Here is a 24232-nt window from a genome sequence, read left to right as displayed (position 1 = left end):
ATATAGTTTCTGTCAATTATGACTCATTTATGGCAGATGTTTTGAAAATACAATATTCACTAATCAATCCGGATAAGTCCTATTTTATCAAGTGTTTAGCATGTTACACCAGAATCATTTGAACTGGCCTGACCACCAGGTGGCAATAAGATGGGAAACTGCTTTAGGCTGTATTTTTGACACTAAATATTGGACCCTTATAACAAAGATGGGTAAGAAATATTCCAATAATAAGAACAATTAGTTCAATTCAGGGCTTATTTGGCCAAATAGTTAATGTCTTGCCTATAGGAGGAACTCAAATAAAGTGCTAAGGAGTTATTAGTAAGGGGGAGAAAAAACCCACATACAAATAATAATAATAATAATAAAAAGGAATACAAATAATAATTTGTGCCTTGTACAAATAATAATTTGTGCCTTATATTTATAAAAATAAAATATAGATTACAATATCTATCAGCTATTACAACACACTAGATTATTATTATACGTTTTCTTTTTACTATTACTATTATTATATACAGACAGACAAAATCCCAGCTGCAGAGAGTTCATCTCCGCACCCAGCAGACTGGGCTCTGTGCCAGAGGGATGCAGGATGGTGCAGGATGAGGATGAGGGGAGGTGGGGAGGGGGTGAGAAGAAGTCGGGGGAGGGGGTGATGGGGGTGCACAGATGCCATGTGCCTTACATAACATCAGCTGGCTCCGGATACAATTGGAGGATGTGAAACCGCTGTGTGCCGCATTGCCCCGAGACAAAAACAAGGCTGTGCAGGGGGGGGAGGTGGGGAGGTGGGGGGTGGTGGTGAGTTGAGGATGACCATAGATTGTTAAAATAAAGAGGGGGACGTAGGGTGAATGCATCACTCACTCATGAGTATCACAATAAAGGAGTTGTGTATACGTGTAGGCCTATGTGTGTGTGTGTTTGTGTGTGATGACTAGTGAGGGGAGGAAGGGGGAGTTTGTTTATTAGCTCTACCTGTCGCTGCCCGGTAGGCGGTGATAACGGGGGTGTGTGTGATGGGCGGCGGGGGGCGGAGCCGCTCGGACATGAGTAAATGACGTCAGGCCCTGGGTCGCCGAGCAGTGAAACAAACATGGCGACAGAATGGAGCGGGCAGCAGGGTTATATTCTCACTCTCATTATATTCCTGTGGAGCGCAGTCGGTGGCCGCACGGAGACGGCGGCTGCAGCGTCCGGTGTCAGCGGCAGCCAAGTGCTCGGCATGCGGCTGGAGAGGAGCGACAAGCCGTCCAGCACCAATGACGACGGTGTCATCCAGGTGACTGAGGAGAGCTCCGTGCAGCTCCGGTTTTACGGGGTGCAGCTCCACTCGGGCGCCTGGACGCAGATCCGCTTCACGGACCTCACGGATGTCGCAAGCGGTGGCGCGGATGAAGGTGAGGAGGAGGAGGATGAAGCGGTAAAGGCGGCGGCGAGAGGAGGAGGCAGCGGCATGATGGAGCCGCCGGACAGGACTTGTGTAGATTTCACGAAGGACATAAGCGTCGAGACCTTCTTGAACGTCAGCAGTCGAGGCTCGTCGGGGCTGCTTACCGTTCACATTAAGCCGCTCCGCAAGACCGAGCCGCAGAAGGAGTACGGCGTGTGCATCCGGAGCCGCGTGGAGGCGAGCAGGTGGGTGCTGCTGGGGGACACTGATGGCAAGCTGCTGGTGGTGGAGGAGAAGAGGTCCCTGCTGCCCTTATGGCTGCAGTGCATCCTCATCTCCTTCCTGCTGGTGCTCTCTGGGATGTTCAGCGGCTTGAACCTGGGGCTGATGGCTCTGGACCCCATGGAGCTGCGCATCGTCCAGAGCTGTGGCACCGAGAAGGAGAAGAAATACGCAAGAAAAATAGAACCAATCCGTAGCAAAGGGAACTATCTTCTCTGCTCTCTGCTCCTGGGCAACGTCTTGGTGAACACCACCCTCACCATCCTCCTCGATGACCTGATCGGATCAGGTTTGGGCGCTGTGGTGGCCTCCACGGTTGGGATTGTCATCTTTGGTGAGATCGTCCCCCAGGCGCTGTGCTCCCGCCACGGGCTGGCTGTAGGAGCCAACACCATCATGGTGACCAAGTTCTTCATGCTGCTCACCTTCCCTGTGTCCTTCCCAGTCAGCAAGCTGCTGGACGTCCTGCTGGGTCAGGAGATCGGCACCGTGTACAACCGGGAGAAGCTGGTGGGGATGCTGAGGGTGACGGAGCCCTACAACGACCTGGTGAAGGAGGAGCTCAACATGATCCAGGGTGCTCTGGAGCTCAGGAACAAAACTGTAGAGGATGTCATGACGCCCATAGGAGACTGCTTCATGATCCAGGCGGATGCTGTGCTGGATTTCAACACCATGTCTGAGATCATGGAGAGCGGGTACACTCGTATCCCTGTGTATGACGACGAGAAGAGCAACATCATGGACATCCTGTACGTGAAGGACCTGGCGTTCGTGGACCCCGATGACTGCACCACCCTGAAGACCATCACCAAGTTCTACAACCACCCTGTGCACTTTGTGTTTCATGACACGAAGCTGGACGCCATGCTGGAGGAGTTCAAGAAAGGTGTGTAAACATGTGTCTGTGTGTGTGTCATCTTTTAACACTGGAGCAGGTGATTCCTCTGAGGAACCTGCAGATAAATCACCTGCTGTAGGGTTTGTTTCCGGCCATTATTGCATCCGCATAAACCCTTTTTGTCCCCCCCTCCCTCAAAATGCTCTGTCTGTCTGTATTGATCAGCACTATTGACAGCTGGAACATCACAGCCTACTTTTAAGCACTGGCATGCAACAAAACAAATGTTATGCAAAGTGCAACACAGATCCACATTTCAGACCCTGTCATCCAGCTGTGGTCCTGATGATACGCACATTCCTCTTCTTCATCCTCACCTTCATCCTCGTCAGTGTATATCATGATTTTCTTCACTACATCAAAGTTTATTGTGCCCTTGTGTATTTTTACTTAACTTCAGAATCAATCAAGTCAAGCTTCTCTGTTCTTTTATTATCAATAATTATAATCCAAAAAGGAAGTCAATTGAGAGAAGCTATTCAAACTCCAACATCCTAAACATGTTGACTTATTAATATATAAAAACCAAGAAGAAAACCAGAAAATATTCATATTTGAGGAGCCCATGGACTCATATTTTCAGAACACTTTTTACAGCCAGGAAAAACTGCTGAATCATATTTAGTCTCAGTCTTAGGTAGTAAACAAGAAGGGGAAAACTGTTGACAAAATGCATAAACAACACAAATAATGTATGATGAAGAGGCACTACAGGAGCGTTTGAAGTCTGCAAACTCTGTGTGTTATACCATGTGTTTTTTCTCAAATTGGCATCAGTGTTTTATTTAATCTGGCAGCGGGTTTTTATCTCCTGTAAACACTGCAGCAGCGGATATCACTAATGAGCATCTTCCATCAGAGAGCAGGAACTAATCAGGGAGTGCAGCCTCTGTGCTAATGTGTATGATGGGATCAAAAGTGTGCACGTTCAGGCGCAATGGATTAGTGCTGGAAATATCAGCGCTGATATTTAAACCTTGAACACAAAGCTGGTATCGTGACAATGAAGCACCAGCAGAGAACTGAAGCTTATGTGATGATGATAATGTTTACATTTCAAGATATCAAATGCTTTTCTTCACATTCGTAAAGCAGCCAACACTGCAAATACACACTTGATTATTCTTTTTGGAATCAGTCATCATTTATAAAGCTGTGCATTTGCTTGTATTCTGTGTAAGAAGTCATTGTTGATCTGCGTACATGCACAAGCCTCATTTTTAGACCTATACATGAATGTAGACACGCCCTTAGTGCACTCATTTGTTTTACAGTACTTCTGCCATCTTTCCAGCCTTTCATTTGAAAAGAAGTGCAAAATAAGAACTGCATTATCAGCTGTCATAATGCGAAACCAGCATGAATAGTGGCTATTTTTAGCACTTTTTTGTGCAGGAGCATCATTTATACATCTTGCCTCAGGTGTTGACAGCACCTTTTGTTAATAATGACTGCAAAGATAGTATACCCAAAGTAATATGATTGTTTCCCTAAAACTTAAACTCTTAGAAAAGAGATGATTTGATGAAGGATGGTGAGATATAAATCATCAAAATAGCTCTTAAAGAAACTCTCTTTTGAAAGTCATGTGATCTGTAACATTAATCTTTTTTTTTACAATAGGATTCTCTGCCAATTACAGTATTTTCTGGTTGATATTCCAATTAATTGTACCATGAATAAAAGAGAAGAGGGAACAGTGTCCTTCAAAACATTTTCCACCAAAAGCCTGTCATATGAATTGCTTATATGACAAGGAAACATATTAAATCTTCACTTGTAGTATTATGAGCTGGATAATTGGCTGAAAACAGAAAACATATCTGTCACAAAACAAGTACTTTAAAGGGGACCTATCATGCAAAATGCACTTTTGTACGTCTTTTATACATGAATATGTGTCCCCGGTGTTCCAGGGAACTCACCAAGTGTCAGAAAACACAACCCTCTCTATTTTCCTCCATACCCAAATCTCTAAAAAAGGGTCTGCAACGGATCTGATAAAAACTGATCCAGATTTGAACACTTCTATGACGTCACAGAAGTGGCGCTACGGCTATTGGGCCAACTCTCCACCTATCAGGGGAATGTGGGGTTGGGCCACGGCCGGCCATTGCCGCTCGAAAGCGCTGGAGACGCTGTAGTACATATGCCAGGCCTGTAAGTGGCGCTGTAGTCTGCCACAAAAGCAGCGAAGAAGACTTCGGTGGTGGTGGCGAAGTCGATAGGGACTTGGCTTGGCAACTGGAAGGTCACCAGTTCGAGTCCCGACAAGACCAAGTGCTACCGAGGTGTCCCTGAGCAAGGCACCGTTCCCTACACTGCTCCCCGGGCGCCGTCCACGGCAGCACACTGCTCCTAACACTAGGATGGGTCAAATGCAGAGGAACAATTTCGTTACATAGTACCAGTACTGTGAAATGACAATAAGAGCAATTTATTATTATTATTTATTTATTATTATTATAATTTATTATTTATTATTCCCGCCCATAGTTACCATGGTTACCCTTCTGTTTATTCTCCACTGTGGCTTTTTTTCTCCCAAGCGTTTGCTCCCGCTGCTTTAATTCAATGCAATCCCTCCCCGTCGAGGCAAGCACTGTAATTCTCTCCGGTTAGTCCACCAGCAGATGACAAACACCCACCTCTCCGCCTCTTCCAAGGAACGAGGGGACCGTGCGGCAGAGTTTCAGTTTCAGTTTCTTTCGCCGGTCAAGATGTCCGTTAAAGTTGAAATCTTCCGGACAAAATTAGAAAAGTGCCGGTCAAAGGTCTTCTTTGTTATTTATTGAGCTTTAAAACAAATGAATAAGGACTCTATATAATAAAACACGGAGGACGGAGATCTCTTTTTCTCCCCCTCTTCTGACAGCCCAGCAGCTGATCAGAGCACGGCTCCCCTCTCCTGCAGGGGGACGTGGTCAGCAGAATCAGACCCGTAGACAGCAAACAACACATAGAGCGAAATGAGGCATGGCTAAAATGCATGATCTGTTTGGTATTTTGAAAACAGAAACGTATAAATATACCTTATATAGGTATGGCCCTACAATATATCATTTAAATATAGCATGATAGGTCCACTTTAACTTCAAGGTTGAAGGACACATGCCAGCTAATATTAGTCCTGCTGAAGTGTCCTGAAGTCACTATGTGAGCCTGCTGCAGTGGCCTCTGACCTTCCTGTGGGGGGGACACACACACACAGTTTGCATCAGGTCAGTGTGCTCATGATGATGATGATGAAGATGTCAGAGGCTATTGGCTGCAGAGCGCTGACTGTACGCAGCTCTGTGTGTGACAGTGGCTGATGTTGTTGGATGACTCAGAGCAGCCTCTTTAACACTGCTGCTTTGTGCTGAGTCGTACGGTGTCCCTGAGAGCTCAGCACATCAGAACCACATCATGAAAACACATGCAAAGATGCAAACTCAGTCAGACAAAGAGAACATCTCGTATGCAGCAGAATTTAGAAAGAATGTGAGAGACAACAATTAGACGTATAGTAAGAGCTGTGATGCATTTGAGGGCGTTCAGTATGTCTCATGCTCTTGCTAATTAGCCAGTAGTTTACACCAGGCATTTTTTTGTGTACAGAAAGTCCTCATGCTATGCAGTTGGAGGAACAGCTAAATACTTAATTAGATGTAATATTAAGTATAAATAATATGTTAGTATTTTGAACAAACCTTGGTTGTTGCTGTGTCTCAGGAAGTTATTAGTCAACTATCTGTCAGTGACGGTTGGGCTTGTGCACAAAATAGGGACTTTTTGATAATATCTTTATGTCTTAGTTACTATTAAACAATGCCATTCAAAGCATAGTTCTGCAGTATATATCAAATACACTAGTGTTCTTACTGCTTTTATTATTTGTATGTGTGTGTAGTCAAGGTGGTTCTAGATATTTCTTCCATGAATATTGATTACTAATGTGATGTCTTAGCTGGGTGTAGCAGCCCCCCCCATGTGGTAAAGTATGAGTCCTTACTGCAGTGGCCCCCGTTTGAATCCAAGCTGCGGCCCCTTCTATCTACTAACGACTTTCCTATTGAAAACAAAAATAAAGAGACAAAAAATAAGCTTTAAAAATATCTCACTGCCTTTTTATATATGTGATAAATACCATTTTCAGTCATCAATTAACTAACTCTTTAAGCCTGAAAACCTTTGACAGATACATTTTTGGTGTCTTTTACATTTCACATGTATGCAGGCGCAGCAGTGAGGGGAATAGATGCTGCTCTGTCTTGATGCAGAGCGACTGTGGCAGCTTTCTGACCTGGCAGCCTCTCTCCAGATAAAGTCCCTTTACTCAGCTGTCATTGGCAGCCACCCAGTGATGTCAGTTTGTTTGTTGCCACACTGCAGACCTGCATGCAGTTAGCCAACATGAGCAGGAAAAACGGTCTATACGTTTTTTTTTTAATGAGGAGAGTATTAATCTGTTTTTTTTCCATCTTCCCTTCCACTCTCCCTCCTCTTTATCTTTGTTTTGGCAGTTCTTCCAGCTCTTTTTCTCTGCAAAGCTCTTAGTCCAGTCTGGGCTATATTAAGGCATCAATCTGTCCTCCCAGCAGCAGTCGGCAGGATAATTCCACTGACAGATCGAACAGCAAATCTAAAATAGAAAAACAAGAAAGGATATTTGTATGTAGCTGAATGTGTTTGAAGGCCTCGAGCTGAAGTTTAGGAGACAGCTGCAGCAGTGAGAATCTCTACTTCCTGTTTGATGCTGCCCTACTTTCCTGCCCGTCCATGTCTTAACAGCCCAGTTTGTGGGAATGCAAAATGTTTTTATATTCACTTTCGAGGTGCACTCGTACATCCTGGTTGTAACCTTTATGTGATCTCTATCTCCAGGTAAATCCCACCTGGCCATTGTCCAGAAAGTGAACAACGAGGGAGAGGGAGATCCGTTCTACGAGGTGCTGGGATTGGTCACGCTGGAGGACGTCATCGAAGAGATCATCAAGTCAGAGATCCTGGATGAGTCTGACCTTTACAGTGAGTCAGCGTATGCTGCCTGTGACACAGATACACACTTCACACACACACCATTGAAAGACACTGATATGTTGTCGACATCATGCAAAAGAAACACTCGAAGGAAGTCATTCGTTCTTAAGTGGCTCTTACAGGTGATTTAAAAAAAAAAAACTTTCATGAGACATTCATTCATGTTTCATTTATAAATGTCTTTAAGGTACGAAGACAATTCTTGACAAGTTGCCTTTAGCTTAGCTTAGCATACTAATCGATGGTACTACTAGCCTGGTTCAGTTCAAAGGTAACTAAATGCTTAGCTTAAGCTTAGCATAAAGACTAGAAACAGTGGAGATGGCTACCGTGGTTCAGTCAAAGAATCAGAATCAAGTTTACTGCCAGGTACGTTTACACATACAAGGAATTTGCTTTGGTATCTGGTAGTGCAAACATAAACAATCTAAAAAATAAGTTGCAAAGTAGGTAAAAAAAAATATATATATGGATAAGAAAAAATGAGTATTTTTAAGAAAAAATGTAGCATTAAATAAGGATGTCAAGACAAGTATTTACACCAGATTTAAATGTAACTATACAAATAACCTTAACAGCTAAAAACTAAAAACTAAAACATGAGTGTATTATGGCAAACTACAGTGTATTATATTTTAAAGTGGAGGGCTGTGCTGACATGGGACAAGTCAAGCGTTATAGAATCCACCTACCATGCATCTCTTAAGCTTACGCAATGAACATGTTATATCTCTTGGTTTGCCTTATTAAAAAATCATATCGGGAAAAAAAAAGTAGTGAAAGACTAGTTATTTATTTCAGTAGTATTTATATCACAACGTTGCAAAAACACCAGTTGAGATTTGTTATGTTACCTTCAGATGTGAAATTGATATTTTATATCTTTGTTGTCCACTTTGTATTGTAATTACATGACTAAGGAAATTGTATTCAAGTGTATTCATACAGACTCTTACTAGCGCTCATATTTTTGACTTCATAGTCTACATTCTGTATTTATATGGTCTAATATTACTCTGTACACTGTTTTACGGATTTTTCCACTTCTGGTTTGATGCTAACCTGCACTCCGTTCTGCAGCTGACAACAGAAACAGGAAAAAGGTGGACCCCAATAAAAACAAGCCCGACTTCTCGGCCTTCAAGCAGGAGGGCGACAGCAAAGTGAAGATCTCTCCTCAGCTCATGCTGGCGGCTCATCGTTTCCTGGCTACAGGTGAGCGCCGCTAATCTCTCAGCCACTGATTTGTTTTACTGTCGTTCAGCTGACTGATTCTTCACAGAGATTAACACCTGCTCTCTGAGGGACTCAGAGACCCAGTGACCTTGATGTCAAGTCTGTCTGAACAGCATACACTGTGTTAATAATATATAAGCACAATATTTAGTTCCTGAACAGTTACTAAAAAAGTTCAGAAAATGCATAAAGGAGAGTAACAGCTGACACCTTTTTATAATAATAATTCTCTTTATTTATACAAAACAAAGTGCTTTACATGGTTAAATCATTTTAGGACTGTAATTGAAAAAGTACACCTAAAATAAAACACAAATTAAAGATATCTATGATACGCCAAGGTGGAAAATAATTTGTATATTCACCCCATGGTTTGCCTCTGCTCCAAAATGTAATGGGTCTTTACATTCTGTAATCCTCCATGAAGGATGTAATAATAGAAATGTTAAAACCGATAAGACCTGTTGAAAAAAAGGGAAAAGCTGTTTTTAAAACGTTTTGGTTTTATGGTTATTGTTTTAAATGTTATAAGGATATTTTCAACCAATGTTGAAATTTGGATAGTAAAAATTGATTTTGAGTATCAGCCCACAGAATCAAAGGTTTTTTACCCTTCATTTAGCCGTGAAGGGTCAGTCTTTGTGCTTATAGAAGTAAAAACATTCTGCTTTCTGTAACACAGAACTCATACAATGCGTAATATCTTTGCTTTGTTCTGATTCCCTCCAGAGGTCAGCCTGTTCAGCCCGTTCCAGATCAAAGAGAAAGTGTTACTGAGGATCCTCAGCCACCCCGACGTCATCCTGGAACTCAAGTTCAACGAAAACGACAAACGCTCAACGCAGCACTTCCTTTACCAGAGAGGGAAACCTGTGGACTTCTTCATCCTCATTCTGCAGGTACACTGCCACTTCTTCATCCTCATTCTGCAGGTACACTGCCACTTCTTCATCCTCATTCTGCAGGTACACTGCCACTTCTTCATCCTCATTCTGCAGGTACACTGCCACTTCTTCATCCTCATTCTGCAGGTACACTGCCACACCTGCAATCAGAGGATTCAAACTACATTCATATTTAAATAAAGTAGCAATTTCTGTGAGATAATGAGCAAACCGGTCGAAGAAGTGCTCCGATCTTTGGCTAAATGAAAGTATCAATACAATAGTGTAGACATACTTAAAAACACTCATACTAGATCATGTTTGCATTAAATATATTTAGTACAACATTGCAAGTACTCAATATACAGCTCATTGCAATTACTGCTGGGTTATTTAATCAATAATAAAACATGAAGTTGTTGATCATATTTGGTTCTAATAATCTGAAAGTAACTAAAGTTGTATAATTAAGTGTTAAACAATACTAACAAATACATGAGAAAGTAAATATCTATCAGTTCAAAGAGTGCTGGTATATGTGGACGTTATGGTTATGGTTATTTAACATGTGATTTCTTAAAGACTGGGGTAAAGTGAGGTTATACAACAGGTTTGAGACGAGTGAGAGGTTATTTCCAGGTCACTGCGTCAGTCTGCAGCAGGTATTAGCACCGATGCAGTCGCTAAACTCATCAACTCCTTAAGACAGGCCTGACTTAAGTTAATTAAGTGGATTTCTGTTGTTTACACTAAAAAAACAACCTTGATGCTTTTACCGTCAGAAAATGCAGTGTTCAAATACTGATGATGCTTTATGAATCTTACAACGGCAGGTTTTTATAATAATGGATAAAGCAGATTAAGTGTGGAGCAGTTGAAAAACAACACTTACTTTTTGCAGTTTTTATTCATTCCAGTTTGTAGTGATGGAAAACATATAAAAGCAGCAAATATTTAGTATTTTTATTTGTTAGATGACTAAATTCACTGTAAAATGTACGTAAATTCATGGGCAAAAAGTCCATTCAGCAACTAGTTTAGAGACTCAACATTTTGGTACAAAACTGTCCATACATTTATGTTAACTTCTTCAAAGTAGAACATCCATTTTCAGATGATGTCAAAACAAACAACACGTTTCAAAGTAGAAATATTTAAAAAATAATAATAATTTGATCGTTTTTATTACCATTCAGAACTTGTTATTAGTTTTATTATAAAGTAATCTGTCAGTTATTCTCTAAATTAATTGATGAATTATTTGGTGTAAACAATATCAGGAAATTGTAGAAAAGTGCCAGTTAAATCCTTTTTACATTTTTCCAACATATTAATATCCAACTCAGAATCCAAACCCCCAAAATATGTTGTTTTAGTCACAAAAAGGCAAAATAAACCCTTAAATGATTAAGGAAAAAAGAGCTTTAAATACATGTTATGTTTAAAGCCTCATCAAGTAATTGTATATCAAGATATTTTTGAAATGTCTGTATTGGCACACCATTCCCTTAATTTCAAATATTGACACCTATATATTCAGCGTTATAGACAGAACATGTGTTTTAAGCAATAAATGAAATGTGTAGGGGGTTATAGTTGTTATTAACATGCTTTGTAATTTAAATACCATATGAATAGTTCCTGTGTGTGAGAGGGGCTGGTCTCTGCACGACCTTCACTAATTGATCCTCTTTACGTTTGACGGGGACAAATGGAGGAGGGTGAGGGGATTGAAGGGTTAAGGGTGGTGGAAAATAAGAAGAGCAGATGAGAAGAGACACAGCAGAGCATATGGAGAGAGACACAGACAGCAGAGAGGAGTTACAGATGAAGAGGAGAGACTTTCTGAAGCAGGAGGGGGGGGGGCAGAAACTAAGAAGCAAATCCTTTCACGGTTTCAAAGCTTTCTCCAGTGGTGGAAGGAAAATAAGTAGCATACTTAAAGGGGCCCTATAATGCCCACTTCAGGTTCATGTTTGTATTAATTGCCTCAACTGTGACATGTTTACATGATTTAATGATCAAAATCACATTTTTCCCCCTTTTACTCTTTTCACCCTCTGTCTGAAACCAGAGCCCAGTCTGCTCTGATTGGTTAGCTGGCCGGCTCTGTTGTGATTGGTCAACCGCTTAGATATGTCCCACCCCTTAGCCTATCATGTTCAATGTGTTGCAGCGCTAGCCAATAGAAGTGAGTGTTACAGAGTGATGTCACTATGTTACGGAAGTAAACAAAGCTACAGGAAAAGGAAATCCCCAAAAAGCATAATAGGGCCTCTTTAAGTACAATTTCAAGGTATTGTACTTTACTTGTGTATTTCAATGTTATGCAACTTTATAATGAAACTATTCCTCATCTATTTTAGAGGCAAGTCACTGCATTTATTTGATACATTTAGTTATTCAGATTGTTGGTTCTTGCATTTATTATAGAATTGTTTCTTTGTGATAAACCCCCAACCCAAGCTTGATTCATAGTTTCAATGTCCGACTCCCAGAGTAGTTATTCATATTTTGGACTTTATCTGTATCTTTATCTTAAAGGCTCTCATCTTGTCTATAATACAGAATTAGAATCAGAAATACTTTATTTATCCCCAGGAGGGAATTTAGATTTGTCAACAGTTGCTCAGTTTTACAAGAAGATAAATTACAAATATTTATGTAAATATAAAATGTATTTTTGCTCATTGTTATCATTCATTTTAACTTGCATGCTCTTTATGTGTTACTGTTGCTGTTGTTTTTGAAAGTGTGTGTTTGTACGTGGAGGCTTTGTTGTCGACACCTGAGGTGTGGATGAAGTGACTGCAGACACACAGCATGCAACCTGAGCACAGCTGCTCCTGTTTCACCGTGTGTGTGTGTGTGTGTGTGTGTGTGTGTGTGTGTGTGTGTGTGGGGTGTTTCTGTGTGAGGTAAAGAGACACTGGTCCACAGCAGAATCTGGCAGGATGTAATATTTATAGGACCTCACCTTAACGTGTTTCTGTTACCTGCCACAGGATTTTGCACAAACAGAGCATCCTGACTGATTCACACACACACACACACACATACATACATACATACATACATACATACATACATACATACATACATACATACATACATACATACATACGAATAATACACCCTGTCATATACTGTGCTTATTAATCTAAATGTGACATGTGTTTCAGGGGCGAGTGGAGGTGGAAGCCGGACACGAAAACATGAAGTTTGAAACCGGCCCGTTCTCTTACTACGGAGTCATGGCTCTGAGCTCAGTGTCACTTGGTGAGACAGCACATTAGACACAATGTACACACCTGTGCACACAAGATGATTAAATAGGCACTGTACAGCATGCTTTTGCTGCGACATGACAAAGGATACATTTTTAGATTTAGTTTTATTGAACTAGAGAAATGTTTGTTTTCACAGCCGGTACGCATAGACACATGGATTCAACACATCTCAAATAGACATACAGTGCAGAAAGCAACATGGAGTACAGAAGAACAAGGAATACAAAAATGTCATACATACATCAATATTCTCCTAGCCCCCAGTGTCAGCGAGGCATATTGTTCGAGGCCCATATTGCAGAGTAAAACAACTCCTGCTGAAGCTCTTCTAGATGTAGGTGTCCTCTATCCGCCCAGATAGGTGTAATGTGAAGTATTGTGTCAGTTCAGTGTCCCATTATGATTGGAAGTCTTTTTATATTGCCTAATGAGGTCATTTCCACATTATAACAAGACATTTTGGATGTTGTAGTGACTTGATTTTCCTGTTATAACTACACACAGGAGGTGGAGGAAGTTTTCAGATTCTTTACTACAGGAACAAGTATTAATACCACACTATAAATACTCTGTTACAAGTCAAAGTCCTGCATTGGTGGCAGCTGTCCGTTCACATAAAGACTGAAATAACAACTGTCATTGTTCTTAGTAATCTGAGCCGGTATGTCTCTCTGTTCTCCTCGACTTGCTGAAGCTCCTTCACAAAGTGCTGTGTCAGCGACTTGCTAATGATGCGGTGTGTTTGAAGAGAGCAGTGGAAAAGTCAATAAGCTTAATCCAAATAGGGAAACCCTTTAAGTTCAGAGAGAGTGCGTATTCTCTCTTCCGAGCCGGCAGGTGACGCCTGAGAAATCGACCACAGAGACTAAAGTAGATATTTGTACCCTTTTCATTTATTAATGAGAGCTTGTGAAGGACCAAACGGGAAACGCCCATTCGTTAAACATGAATCTGAACTCATATTTCTTTAGAGGACTGCATTTATTCTGTTGCCTTCCTCAGCTCACTGCAACGTTGTAGGTTACCTTGAGTTGATTTAATTTAGTTGGATCTAAATGGTAATTGGGTTCATTAAGAAATAGGTTAGAAAATAAGCTGAGGAAACCACCATGAGCTTTACTTTGCAGGAGCAGACGTCTTTGAAATTGGAGTTGAAGAACCTGTATGATAACTAAAAAGGCAGAAAGCAAAGAAGATTACAATGTATTCCCCTTGTCTTTCTACAATGTGTGGCTGTATGTACTGTAAAGACAATTCAATATAATCCAGCAAGATTATATTGAATATATTATTATATATATATATATATTTACTTTCTGCTTCAGAGCAGGAATCTCTGTGAAAGTCCTGTGCAGTATGTGAGATTGGAGTCAAAGTAAGACATGTGATGAGGCTAATGAGGATAGCTGAAATGACAGACTGGATGCAGGTTGTTGGCTTTAGACGTGGAAGTGGATGATGTTAGCCTATCAACAGTGCAGCAGGCTGGTGTCGATATCAGAGAGGCATCCTATAAACGACCTCCCTGCCCTGAGGTGACTGGCTCTCTCTGTGTGTTACCCCTGGTGACTCCTTGTGGTTCAGCGACATTATTGCTGATGAAATGTTCTGCTCCTCTTCTTCTTCTGTTTCCCTTCCTGTTGGTCTGTTTCTGTCTGCTGGATAAACTGCTGTCTGTACTTCATGTGCACATTATGCCAGTCAGTGTGTGTGCAGCATGTCAAACACTTGACCATTTCTCATCCTAAAATGTTCCGTGTATAGTTGTGTAAATATAAATGTTACACATGTTTGCATTTTACTGGAAAGAACTGAGATTTAGGATCTATTTTAGGTAAAATATTCCTTACACAGTTGTTAACTTAGTTGTGTTGGCATTATAGGCCGAGTATGTGCACAACAAACAAGGAATTTGATTTAAATTCAAAGAAAAATAAATATAAAAGCTAAAAGCGTTACATTTAAATCTAAATCAATATTAACGAATTATTCACTTGTTATTGGTTACTTTTCCCTTTTTATTTATTAAATTATTTGTAGAGAGAAGCCACGTTTTCAAGCTGGATTTTAGAAACACTGAAACGCTGACTTTTTTTTATCTCTGGTTTTGCCTTATGTCATGTGGTTTATTTTCTTTATATTTAAATTGATTCATATATCTCGCAAAATTAGGTCTTTAAAATATGTTTTCATAGTATTACAAATTAGGATCTATTTTTAAAGACAAGGACAATAATTACATTTGAATTCAGGATAGTTTTGATACAGACTAGGCAGGCGCAGAGGTGCTGGAAAGTTCTTTGACTCAGTCTATCCTCCTTGGTTGAAGAAGACTAAAACCAAGAAAATGTCTTGTAAGTAAAAAGAGTAGACCCCCAAAGTGAATGAATACAGAGAGCGGCAGATGTGATATACACCAAAGCAATAAACCAGCTCCTCTGTCTTCCTCTTTCTTCCTGTCCTCCTCCTCTTCCTCCTCTCTCAGCCGTCACCCCTCCTCTCTCCCCATCAGTGGCGTCTCCCCCTCCACGACGCCTTTCAGTAAAGAGGTTTTCTCTGTTCTCTCGTTTCCCAGGTAAACACTCGCATGGGCCAGCAAAGTGAGGGAGGGAGGGGGGGGGTCCTCTTTTATTCTCTTCATCATTTTCCCTCTTTTTAAATCATCTTCGGAGCCCTGATCCAGCAAGTGCAATCATAATAATAATAATCAAGTCTAGCTAACGAGAAGAGTCATTTTCCTTTTGTTGTTGCTCCTTTGAGTTCCCCCTGACTAACAGCAGGGGGCGCTTTCAAACAAAGTCCTGGATGATAGGAAGAGCTTTTGATTGGTTATTTGAAACTGTTCTATACTAATGTTTATAAGAGTGAAAACTTTACTTCAAAAGTAGACGAAAAGGAAAAAGTTCTCAAATGTTAAATATTGTCTAAACAAGCATATGCAAGAATGTTGCCTATTTACAAAAGTGCCTTAACACTGTATTTACAAAAGAATCCCTTATTCTATTGTCAAATTAGCTCTTTTAAAGCATTGACTCGGAATTTTTTGATTTTGTACTGCCAGTTAAAAAAAAAAACATACGTAAGATTTAAGTTCTGCGAAATTGTAAATTATATTTTGGAATAAAAACGTAAAAATTCAATTATTTGTCCTGTACCAATAATTAATAAATCCTGGGGGGAACAATGGAAAATAATGAAAAAAACAGAGTTCACAGAGTCTTCAAATTGTCATACACCTGTAGATATTTAACTTAAAGGTGGGGTAGGTAATTTTGGAGAAACCAGCTCGAGTGCGCTAGAATTTGAAAATACACAACCGGAGAAAATCTGCCACTTCCTTACAGAGCCCCTCCTCCAACACACACGAACGTGCACATGACCAATGAGGGCACGAGATAAGTTTGTGCACAGATGGAAGGCTGACAGGCAGGTAGGCCATCCAGTTATTTTAGCCGGGCCGGCTAAAATGATTGGTCGTGCTTTTTACAGCGCTGCGGCTTCCAAGGATGACATTTTTTTATGTATTTATTGTCAAAGCACTTAAGATATTCATTGCTATCGGCGTTCCATGGAATATAACAAAAAGTGTTTCTGAAATAAATTACACACCCCACCTTTAACATAGCTTAACATTACAAATAATGGCATTTCTTACATTTAAAACTAGGATGAGTCAAGTTTCTGCTTGTTAAATAACAATTAATTAATTATTAAAATATGTTTCAATTCACTTTATGTTGATTGATTAATTATTGCCTGTTATTTCAGACCTAAAATACTGAAATGTATACAGAATATCAGTATATACAGCTGTCTATCAGTTAGGAGGAACTTGCTGGATGCGGCTCAAGGCCCTCTGTTTTCACTACCTCCCTTTAACCCACTGAGATATTAAATAACTCCCATGACTGTAGACCTCTGTTTAAGAAATAGTTTGGCATTTTTGGAATTGATCCTATCATCTCAAATCTCTAAAGAGTATATACCAACATGTTAAACTATTCCTTAAGCTCACACTCCTGTGCCTCCCACTTGATCTATACAACGCTGAAATCAAGTCCTCTGATCATCGCCAACGCTCTCCTTTAACTTTCATTAATAAGAGAATAACGCCACCCTCCATGACATCACTAAAACAAGCCAATGACAGAGCTTCATCTGAACTCGGACAGTCCTGTTTTAGCCATAAAATGCTCAAACGATGCACTTTGTCTAATCGCAGTCTGCATGTTTGTCGCATTCTTTGCATAACAAACTCATCTCCTCCATTAAACCATCAAGCACATGTGTGATGTTGACATTACTGTACATGCGTGTGATATGTTACTTGGCTCATCTTGTTTTCATGTCATTTTTACTTGTTTGTATTCAATGTTTTCCGCATTTGTTGATGTTTAAGTGTGCATGTCTGCATTTTTTTTATATTTCCTTCCTCACCCTCTAGCTCACTCTCTTCTGTGTTAATCCCCAGAGTTCCGTTCTCCGTCACACAGCGGGAACCTGAACCGCTCGGCGTCTCTGAGCTGCACTGAGCGCGCTCCAGATAACGGCTCGGTCGGGGGGAGCGTCACTCAGATCCCGGGGACCCCCTTCCAGTACACACCAGACTTTAGTGTACGTGCTCTCACACACCTGCAGTTTGTTAAGGTGAGTACCGGTCAGGCAACTCTACTGTAAACAGGGGGGAAAGAGTAACAGATCCTTTACTTGTGTAAAAGTACAAATTAATTAATGTAATAATAACAAGAACCCTGAAATCAAAATCCTACTTTAAACTAGGGTTGGTTGTCTTGAGATGCTTGCTGGAGTACAGTAAGTATTAAGTTCCCAAACTGAAAAACCCAGCCAAGTGTTGTCCATTACAGGAAAGGGGCTAGATAGAAGAACAAGCTTCAAATGCTAAAATCTTGCATAAAAGTTGCTAAGTTGTAAACGTTGACAACCCGTCCTTTCAGTCCTCCCTCCTATGCCACTTCTCTAAAATAATGTTTCTGTACGTAAACATATTATATTGAAGATAAATATCAAAAATGTCTATTAATTCTCACAGCTTCAGGTCAAATACAATGATTATATTAGATGATTACTGTCCTGCCACAGCATTTTATTTCCTAATTGATATCAGGATGCAACACGTGTGCTGTTGTAATTGCTCCACATCAAACTAGTTTGAACTACTTTATATAGAGTGAGCTGATTTAGTCCAGGGGTCCCAATTTAGGGATTGGGTCACCGCACCAGGTCACAATCATTTATCATTTACCTTTTTTGATGTGTGGCTCATTGGTATGAAATAAAAAAACTATTCTCAAATCCATGACTCTGCAGTATTCGAGATGAATGGAATCATCCATGAAAACCGCAAATATCATTGTCCAAAGAACGTATATCATAGTGTGAAACACCCCTAATTTTTCTATCCTCCTATCGTTGGTGTCTTGTATTCCTCAGGTCACTCGGGCTCAGTACCAGAACGGCCTCCTAGCGTCCAAGCTGGACAGCATGCCTCAGTCCCCGGAGGGCAGCCACACCCGCCTGGACACGTCTGTGTCTCTGCCCCCCATCACCCCCCCCGGGGAGCCGCTCTCCGCTGCCGCTGGCCACGCCTCCTGCAAAGCACACGCCGTCTAACATCCAGCCGGGCGCCCGAGCCGCTCTGCCCCAGCACCCCCCCTCCTCCTCCCGCCGCAGACCCAGCCAGTCTCTGCCCCAAGTCACCCCCCCTCCGAGCAACCACATCCCGCTCTCCCTGCCCCCTCCGTCCTCCATGAGTTTAGCGCCGTGCACCATCACCCCCCACTCCACTTTGCCCTCCTCCAAGTCCCAGCCGTCGCCCCCCCCTGGTAGCCCGGACAACGGGCCGGGGGAGACCACCACTCTGCTCAGTGAGCAGCAGAACTGTGAACGTGCCCAGGCAAACCCTCACGTCCACACCATCAGTCACACACACACTGAAAGCACCATCTAACTAAAGTAGGAACTACACTACCTGCGCACTCACTCAAACAACACACTCTCGCACTACTTCCTGTTTCCTGTTTGCTCGTTGTCTCCTGAACTTTTCTGTAGAGTTCTTGGGTATGCTGAGGATCAGCACTTTACGTGTATTTTATAAACGGAGATCCTCTTTTATCCCTTCCTGCATGGTCCCCTCCCGACACTAAAAAAAAGATGCAGTATAGACACAAAGAAGGCAGAGGGAACACTAGTGATTACGATTGGAAATGAAGAATGGGTCTTGTGTTTTTAAAGGGTCAGTTCACCAGGATTACAAAAAGGCTTGCAAATGTTTTTAGTTTTATTTTTTGTCCAGGTTTTGAGATTTCTGCCTCCACTTTTTTAGTGAAAAATTAACTCCGAAGCAACGTGCCTCTACAAAACCAATTGTTCCAGTGTCTGTGGATCATCTACTGACCTCACTGTGAACCGTTTTCACAGGAGATGCATTACAGTGAGGAAATCATCTGTATGACCACACTGGGGTCTGTAGACATCACTTCTGAAAAGCCACGTTGCTGTTCAAATAAATTAAAATGCATTTTTGCTTATAAACTACAAAAATATATCCATGTTACTTGTATAGACCCGTATACTTATCTGCCTATCAGAAAAAATGAAATTGCTAACCTCTTATCCTGCTTTCATGTCATGTCAGAGTAACATGTCTGACTTGTATCTTCAAGTCAACTGCCAAGTTGAAATAATGACTTGTAAAGTCAGATTTTGAGCCTGAAACCAAACAAACATGGATGCCTAACATCAGCCAAAGACCATTGTTCAATGTTTTAAACCAAAATGTAGCAGATGTGTTTTCACAAAAGGTTTTATCCTGTAGAATAATGATCACGCATTAAAGTCCTTTGTATTGAAGCGAAGATATCTCAAAACCTCTTCACATGAAACTAAAACTTTTTAGGGTTTTTTGTAATTAATGTGAACTGAACCTCAACATCATCACTGGTAAGACATCAACAAAAAACTCACATTATAGGTTGGTGTTACCAGATCAGGGCTGGGGTCAGTATAGTTGGTTGACTCTCAATTTCCTTTTTTTTCCAAAGAGTAAAACTTTTGGTTTAAGTTTATGGTTTTATTTACGATAAGTATGACTTTAGTTTTGATTTTGTTCCATGGGGTGACTTTTATTAAGATGGATGAGAACCAATACATTAGTTTGTCTGCTGCTTCTGTCTGTCAGTTCAGCACCAACAGACCAGAGTCACTGTACTGAGTGGAAGCCATACCAGTGATTTTGCATGTTTTCACCCATTAATACAAACTGTGAATACTCTGCATTAGAATAATACACTGTTCAATTAATACAGTGTTTAAAAAAGCAAAATATGAATTGGCAAATGTAATGTTTTATTACTTTTGTTATAGTTTATGAATGCTAATGTATTTTTATACACTACAAAACATTTATTGAAACCAATGGCAGTCTGAACACCCCAGAGTCAACAAGAGAGTACAAAGGATGTTATGCATGCAATATAAAATAGTAATATAATATAAATTAGACATGGAAATACTTCTAGAACTTGCAAAAACATCGGTATGGTCCTTAAAGTCACTAAATCTGGTGATGTGAGGTGGATGTTTATGGCCTCTTGACCAAGGCAATATGTTTAAAATTATTTAATTTCCAAGAGTGATATTTATTTATGTAAAGTATATTTATATATACATATATATATTGACATTTAATTTGTTTTATATTTTAGAGATTCTATTTATTTTTTAGCTTTCTTTGGTTCTTGAAAGCAGTTGAAGTTGAAGGACAAGCTGCATTCTTCAGACACTGTTTCTTGTGAATGGATTCCTCACTGTGATGGAGCTCGGAGTGAAACCAGCTGCTTCTCAAATCACCATGACACCAAGCGCTGACCAAACTGGATCTTTAGAGGTTGTAACACTGTGCGTTCACTGACATTTGGATGGAAGTTACACTGGAATGTTTCATTTGTTATTGTATGTGTAAGCATGCACATGTTGGATAACTCTGACAGAGTGACATGAAGACCAAATAAGAGCAAAGAGAAATGTAATGCTATCTGTTTTCAGAAGCAAGTATGTGCTGTTCAAGTTTAATGAGGATATGTCTCCATGTTTTTTGAGTCTGATAAGATACTCGGGAAGATTATGGTTGTAAGCAGAGCCGCAGCCAGGATTTTAGCAATACTGAATACCCCCCAAAAAAAGAACGTATTTCCATCTTTAAAGCATGAATCGGCAGTTTAATTATGTTTTCTGCTATAGTCCTATATAATGGAGAGGCCTGAGAGGTTTTAGGTGAGGGGATTGATTCCTTCATATATGAGAGGAATCAACCTTTTCGTCTTACTCTTTGCAAGAAAACCAACAAAGCAAACTAAATTCTTTGGGTTAATGTATTCCTTCTTCTTCCCAACATTGCTAGTACCCAAAAGATGAATAGAAAGAAAATGCAGAAGTCATGACCTTGGTGTCCTGAACAGTAGCCCCGGCCCTGATTCAGTCACAACTTGCAAACTGTTTTACGTTTATGGTTTTACATTTTAAGAAATACCCTTTTTAGCTTCCTTACCAACAGTTGGATGAGAAAAACAATACCACTCTTTACATCAAATATGAAGCTACTTTCCGGACACAGTTAGCTTGGCATGGCATAAACATTCTGCCCCACTACACACAAGCTTTCTCATTTAATGGACAGATATGAGAGTGGAATTGATGTGCTCATCTAACTCTCAGCAAGAAAATAAGTGACTTGTGTTTCACACGTGTGTTTGTTAACCTTTGAGCTTGCCGTTAGCCCTGAGTTAAGGATTGACACTTGAATATTGAAAACACTCACAGCACAATAACTCGATGAGATTTAATGGACAACAAACATTCCACTGCATGTCTTCACACTACTGATGTTAACCCTGTCAGGACTAAATGTGGTGTGATAAACTCTCATGTTGCTTTCTGTTACCAGGCAAATTTACGTCTGTTTGCCACTTGAAACAATGTACAGTGAGGTACATTGTACTGTGTGTGTAAATGATACTGAACCTATTCAACCCGTGTTTGCAGCAGACAAGGAGTTGGAGGAAGTTGGGTTGTGTTCCGGTGGAGATAAAGAGATTAACATGAAGACGACTGTAGCAGCTCACTCCTCACAGACTGAGCTCAGATGTTAAAGCTGCTAGCATGTAATCTACCTATTTTTTTCCTATGTATGCAGTGACACTGAAAAGATTTAAAGTAACTGGAGATAAATTATTTTGTTGATATAGTGATTTATTAGAAAATATAAAACAATGAACAACTATTGTATAAGCAAGCACTGATTTGAAAAACACTTTAAACATGTCCGTTTTACACATGAGTCTGAAAAAAGTGATAATCCAAAGCATTTCTTCCTTTGTGGGAAGATTTTCCAAATTTGGATTTACAAGTTACGCTGGGGTCGCCCAAAATATTCCCATATTCACTGTGGTATTTTGATTTATTTTTTAAATGAATGGGTAAATGCAACTCTGAAGCCCTAAATCAAGTTTATTTTCTCACCTTGAGGTCTTAAAGATGTAAAAAATCTACTTTTAAGACCTCATTATTTCAGTTATGTGCTCGCATGTTGATACATTTAATTGTGCTTTACCAAATGACCATACAGCAAACCTGTGTTCAAGCAATGCACAGAGAGTGGGGGAAGGAATGGGGTCCCAGCAGCTCATTTTTACCCCAGGGGCCCCCTATCAGGTGGCTCCGGCCCTGAAGAAAATCGGCACTCTGAAAACCTTAGATTTAATTCAGCAGGACCTTATAGAGTACTTACCTGAGGGGTAAACCTGCTAGTTAAATTAAAATATATAGTGGACTTAGCCTTATTGGATGAAAATGTAGACCTGCCTGCTGGTTCATATAGGTCTCATGTAGCAATTGGTCTTATACTGGTTTCCAGTAAAGCCACTGGTTGGCTGTGTGACTGCCAGTTTGTGTACTGGGAAATGTGCAAACAATGGTTCTACTTATTCATGTTGTATTTATTGTAAACATTGTATTTATTGGTTTTTTTTGTTTTGTTATAGGCACCTGAGGGTGTGGTTCTGTTAAACGGGCTTCCAGCTGTGAGAAGCAGCATTTATTGGGTTAATTTACCCAGAAACACTGTGTTCAGTTCCCTGATTGCTGTTTGTGTGATATGACTGTAAATACTCTGTACATGAAGAGAGCGGCATTTGTGTGATGCTGAAAGAAATGTTTAAAATAGCTCTATTTATAATGAGAGATGAGATGTTATTTCAAGTTTTATTCCCCATTGTTTTGCTAGGAAGGCATTAAATAGCAATAAACATTGCACAGAGTTGACCTCAAATATTAATGTACAACTCCTATCTTCTGTAGCCTTCTTCATTATTAGCCATGATAACCAAAGGTTTTTTTTATCTGCAAAAAATGCTTTCCCATCCTTCCCCTTTCCTGACATCCTTCGCCATCCTTTGTCTCCGTCTATTTGTCTCTCCTCCCACGCTTCCATCTCACTTTCCCTCCTCTCATTTTTCCCGGCCCTTATCTTGACTTGTCTCCCGCCGCTCAAAAGTATTGAAATTCCTGCGGCTTTGACTACCGGTCTCATTTGCTAAGCTTTTTATTGTTCAGACCTTTTTTCTACCATGGGATTGAAGCGGGGGAGCAGGGCTTATCAGCAACTCCTGTCGTGTTGTTTTTAGCCCTGCAGCGGTGTGATGATTAGACCTGTACGAAGGTTAAATATTTTCTGGAGCAGGGTTCTCAGGCTAGTGAGTTTTCCACACTGTGTATCATTCACAAATGGATTGTTGAAATAGTTTAGGGTTTCATGCATGTGGAGCGATGCAGAAACAAAGGAGAGGAGAATGAAGTGCCCCAAAACATGTTTTTGCATCTATTATCATTCTTCTGTGGAGCTTACTTTGTACCAGACAGATATTAGGCCGTATCTATCAACTTTTTCAGAGTTGCAGTGCAGTATTGAGATAATTCAAGCACATAAAGGACACAAATATGTATAGGAAAGCGTTGCAACAAAACTTTAAATAAATCCAGGTGTTGGAATTATGGATTTAAATATGGAGGTAAACTTATTTTCCTTTTTAATATCCCAAGGGTGTATAAAGTCGATACTTGTTTGGCAGGTTTGAATATTCAGAAATGGCTACATGTTTGTATTGGAGGGGAATTTTGTGTTATTGCAATGGCTGAACAA

General features: G+C 40.5%; 1 protein-coding gene across 1 annotated transcript; it reads left to right on the top strand.

The window, feature by feature from the left end:
* Positions 1 to 1105: 1105 nt before the first annotated feature.
* Positions 1106 to 23368, top strand: LOC117476790 (metal transporter CNNM4). Its single transcript, XM_034123532.1, is given in 9 exon segments — positions 1106 to 2573; positions 7452 to 7595; positions 8688 to 8822; positions 9573 to 9742; positions 12910 to 13006; positions 15503 to 15592; positions 17489 to 17664; positions 18469 to 18585; positions 18587 to 23368. Coding segments are annotated over 9 exon segments (2796 nt in total). The 3' UTR covers positions 18986 to 23368.
* Positions 23369 to 24232: the final 864 nt, after the last annotated feature.

Source organism: Trematomus bernacchii, unplaced genomic scaffold (genome assembly GCF_902827165.1).
Source record: "Trematomus bernacchii unplaced genomic scaffold, fTreBer1.1, whole genome shotgun sequence".
In the NCBI taxonomy this organism is placed as follows: domain Eukaryota; kingdom Metazoa; phylum Chordata; class Actinopteri; order Perciformes; family Nototheniidae; genus Trematomus; species Trematomus bernacchii.
Note: the sequence above shows the minus strand (reverse complement) of the source record. Positions and strands in the feature narration are given on the sequence as shown.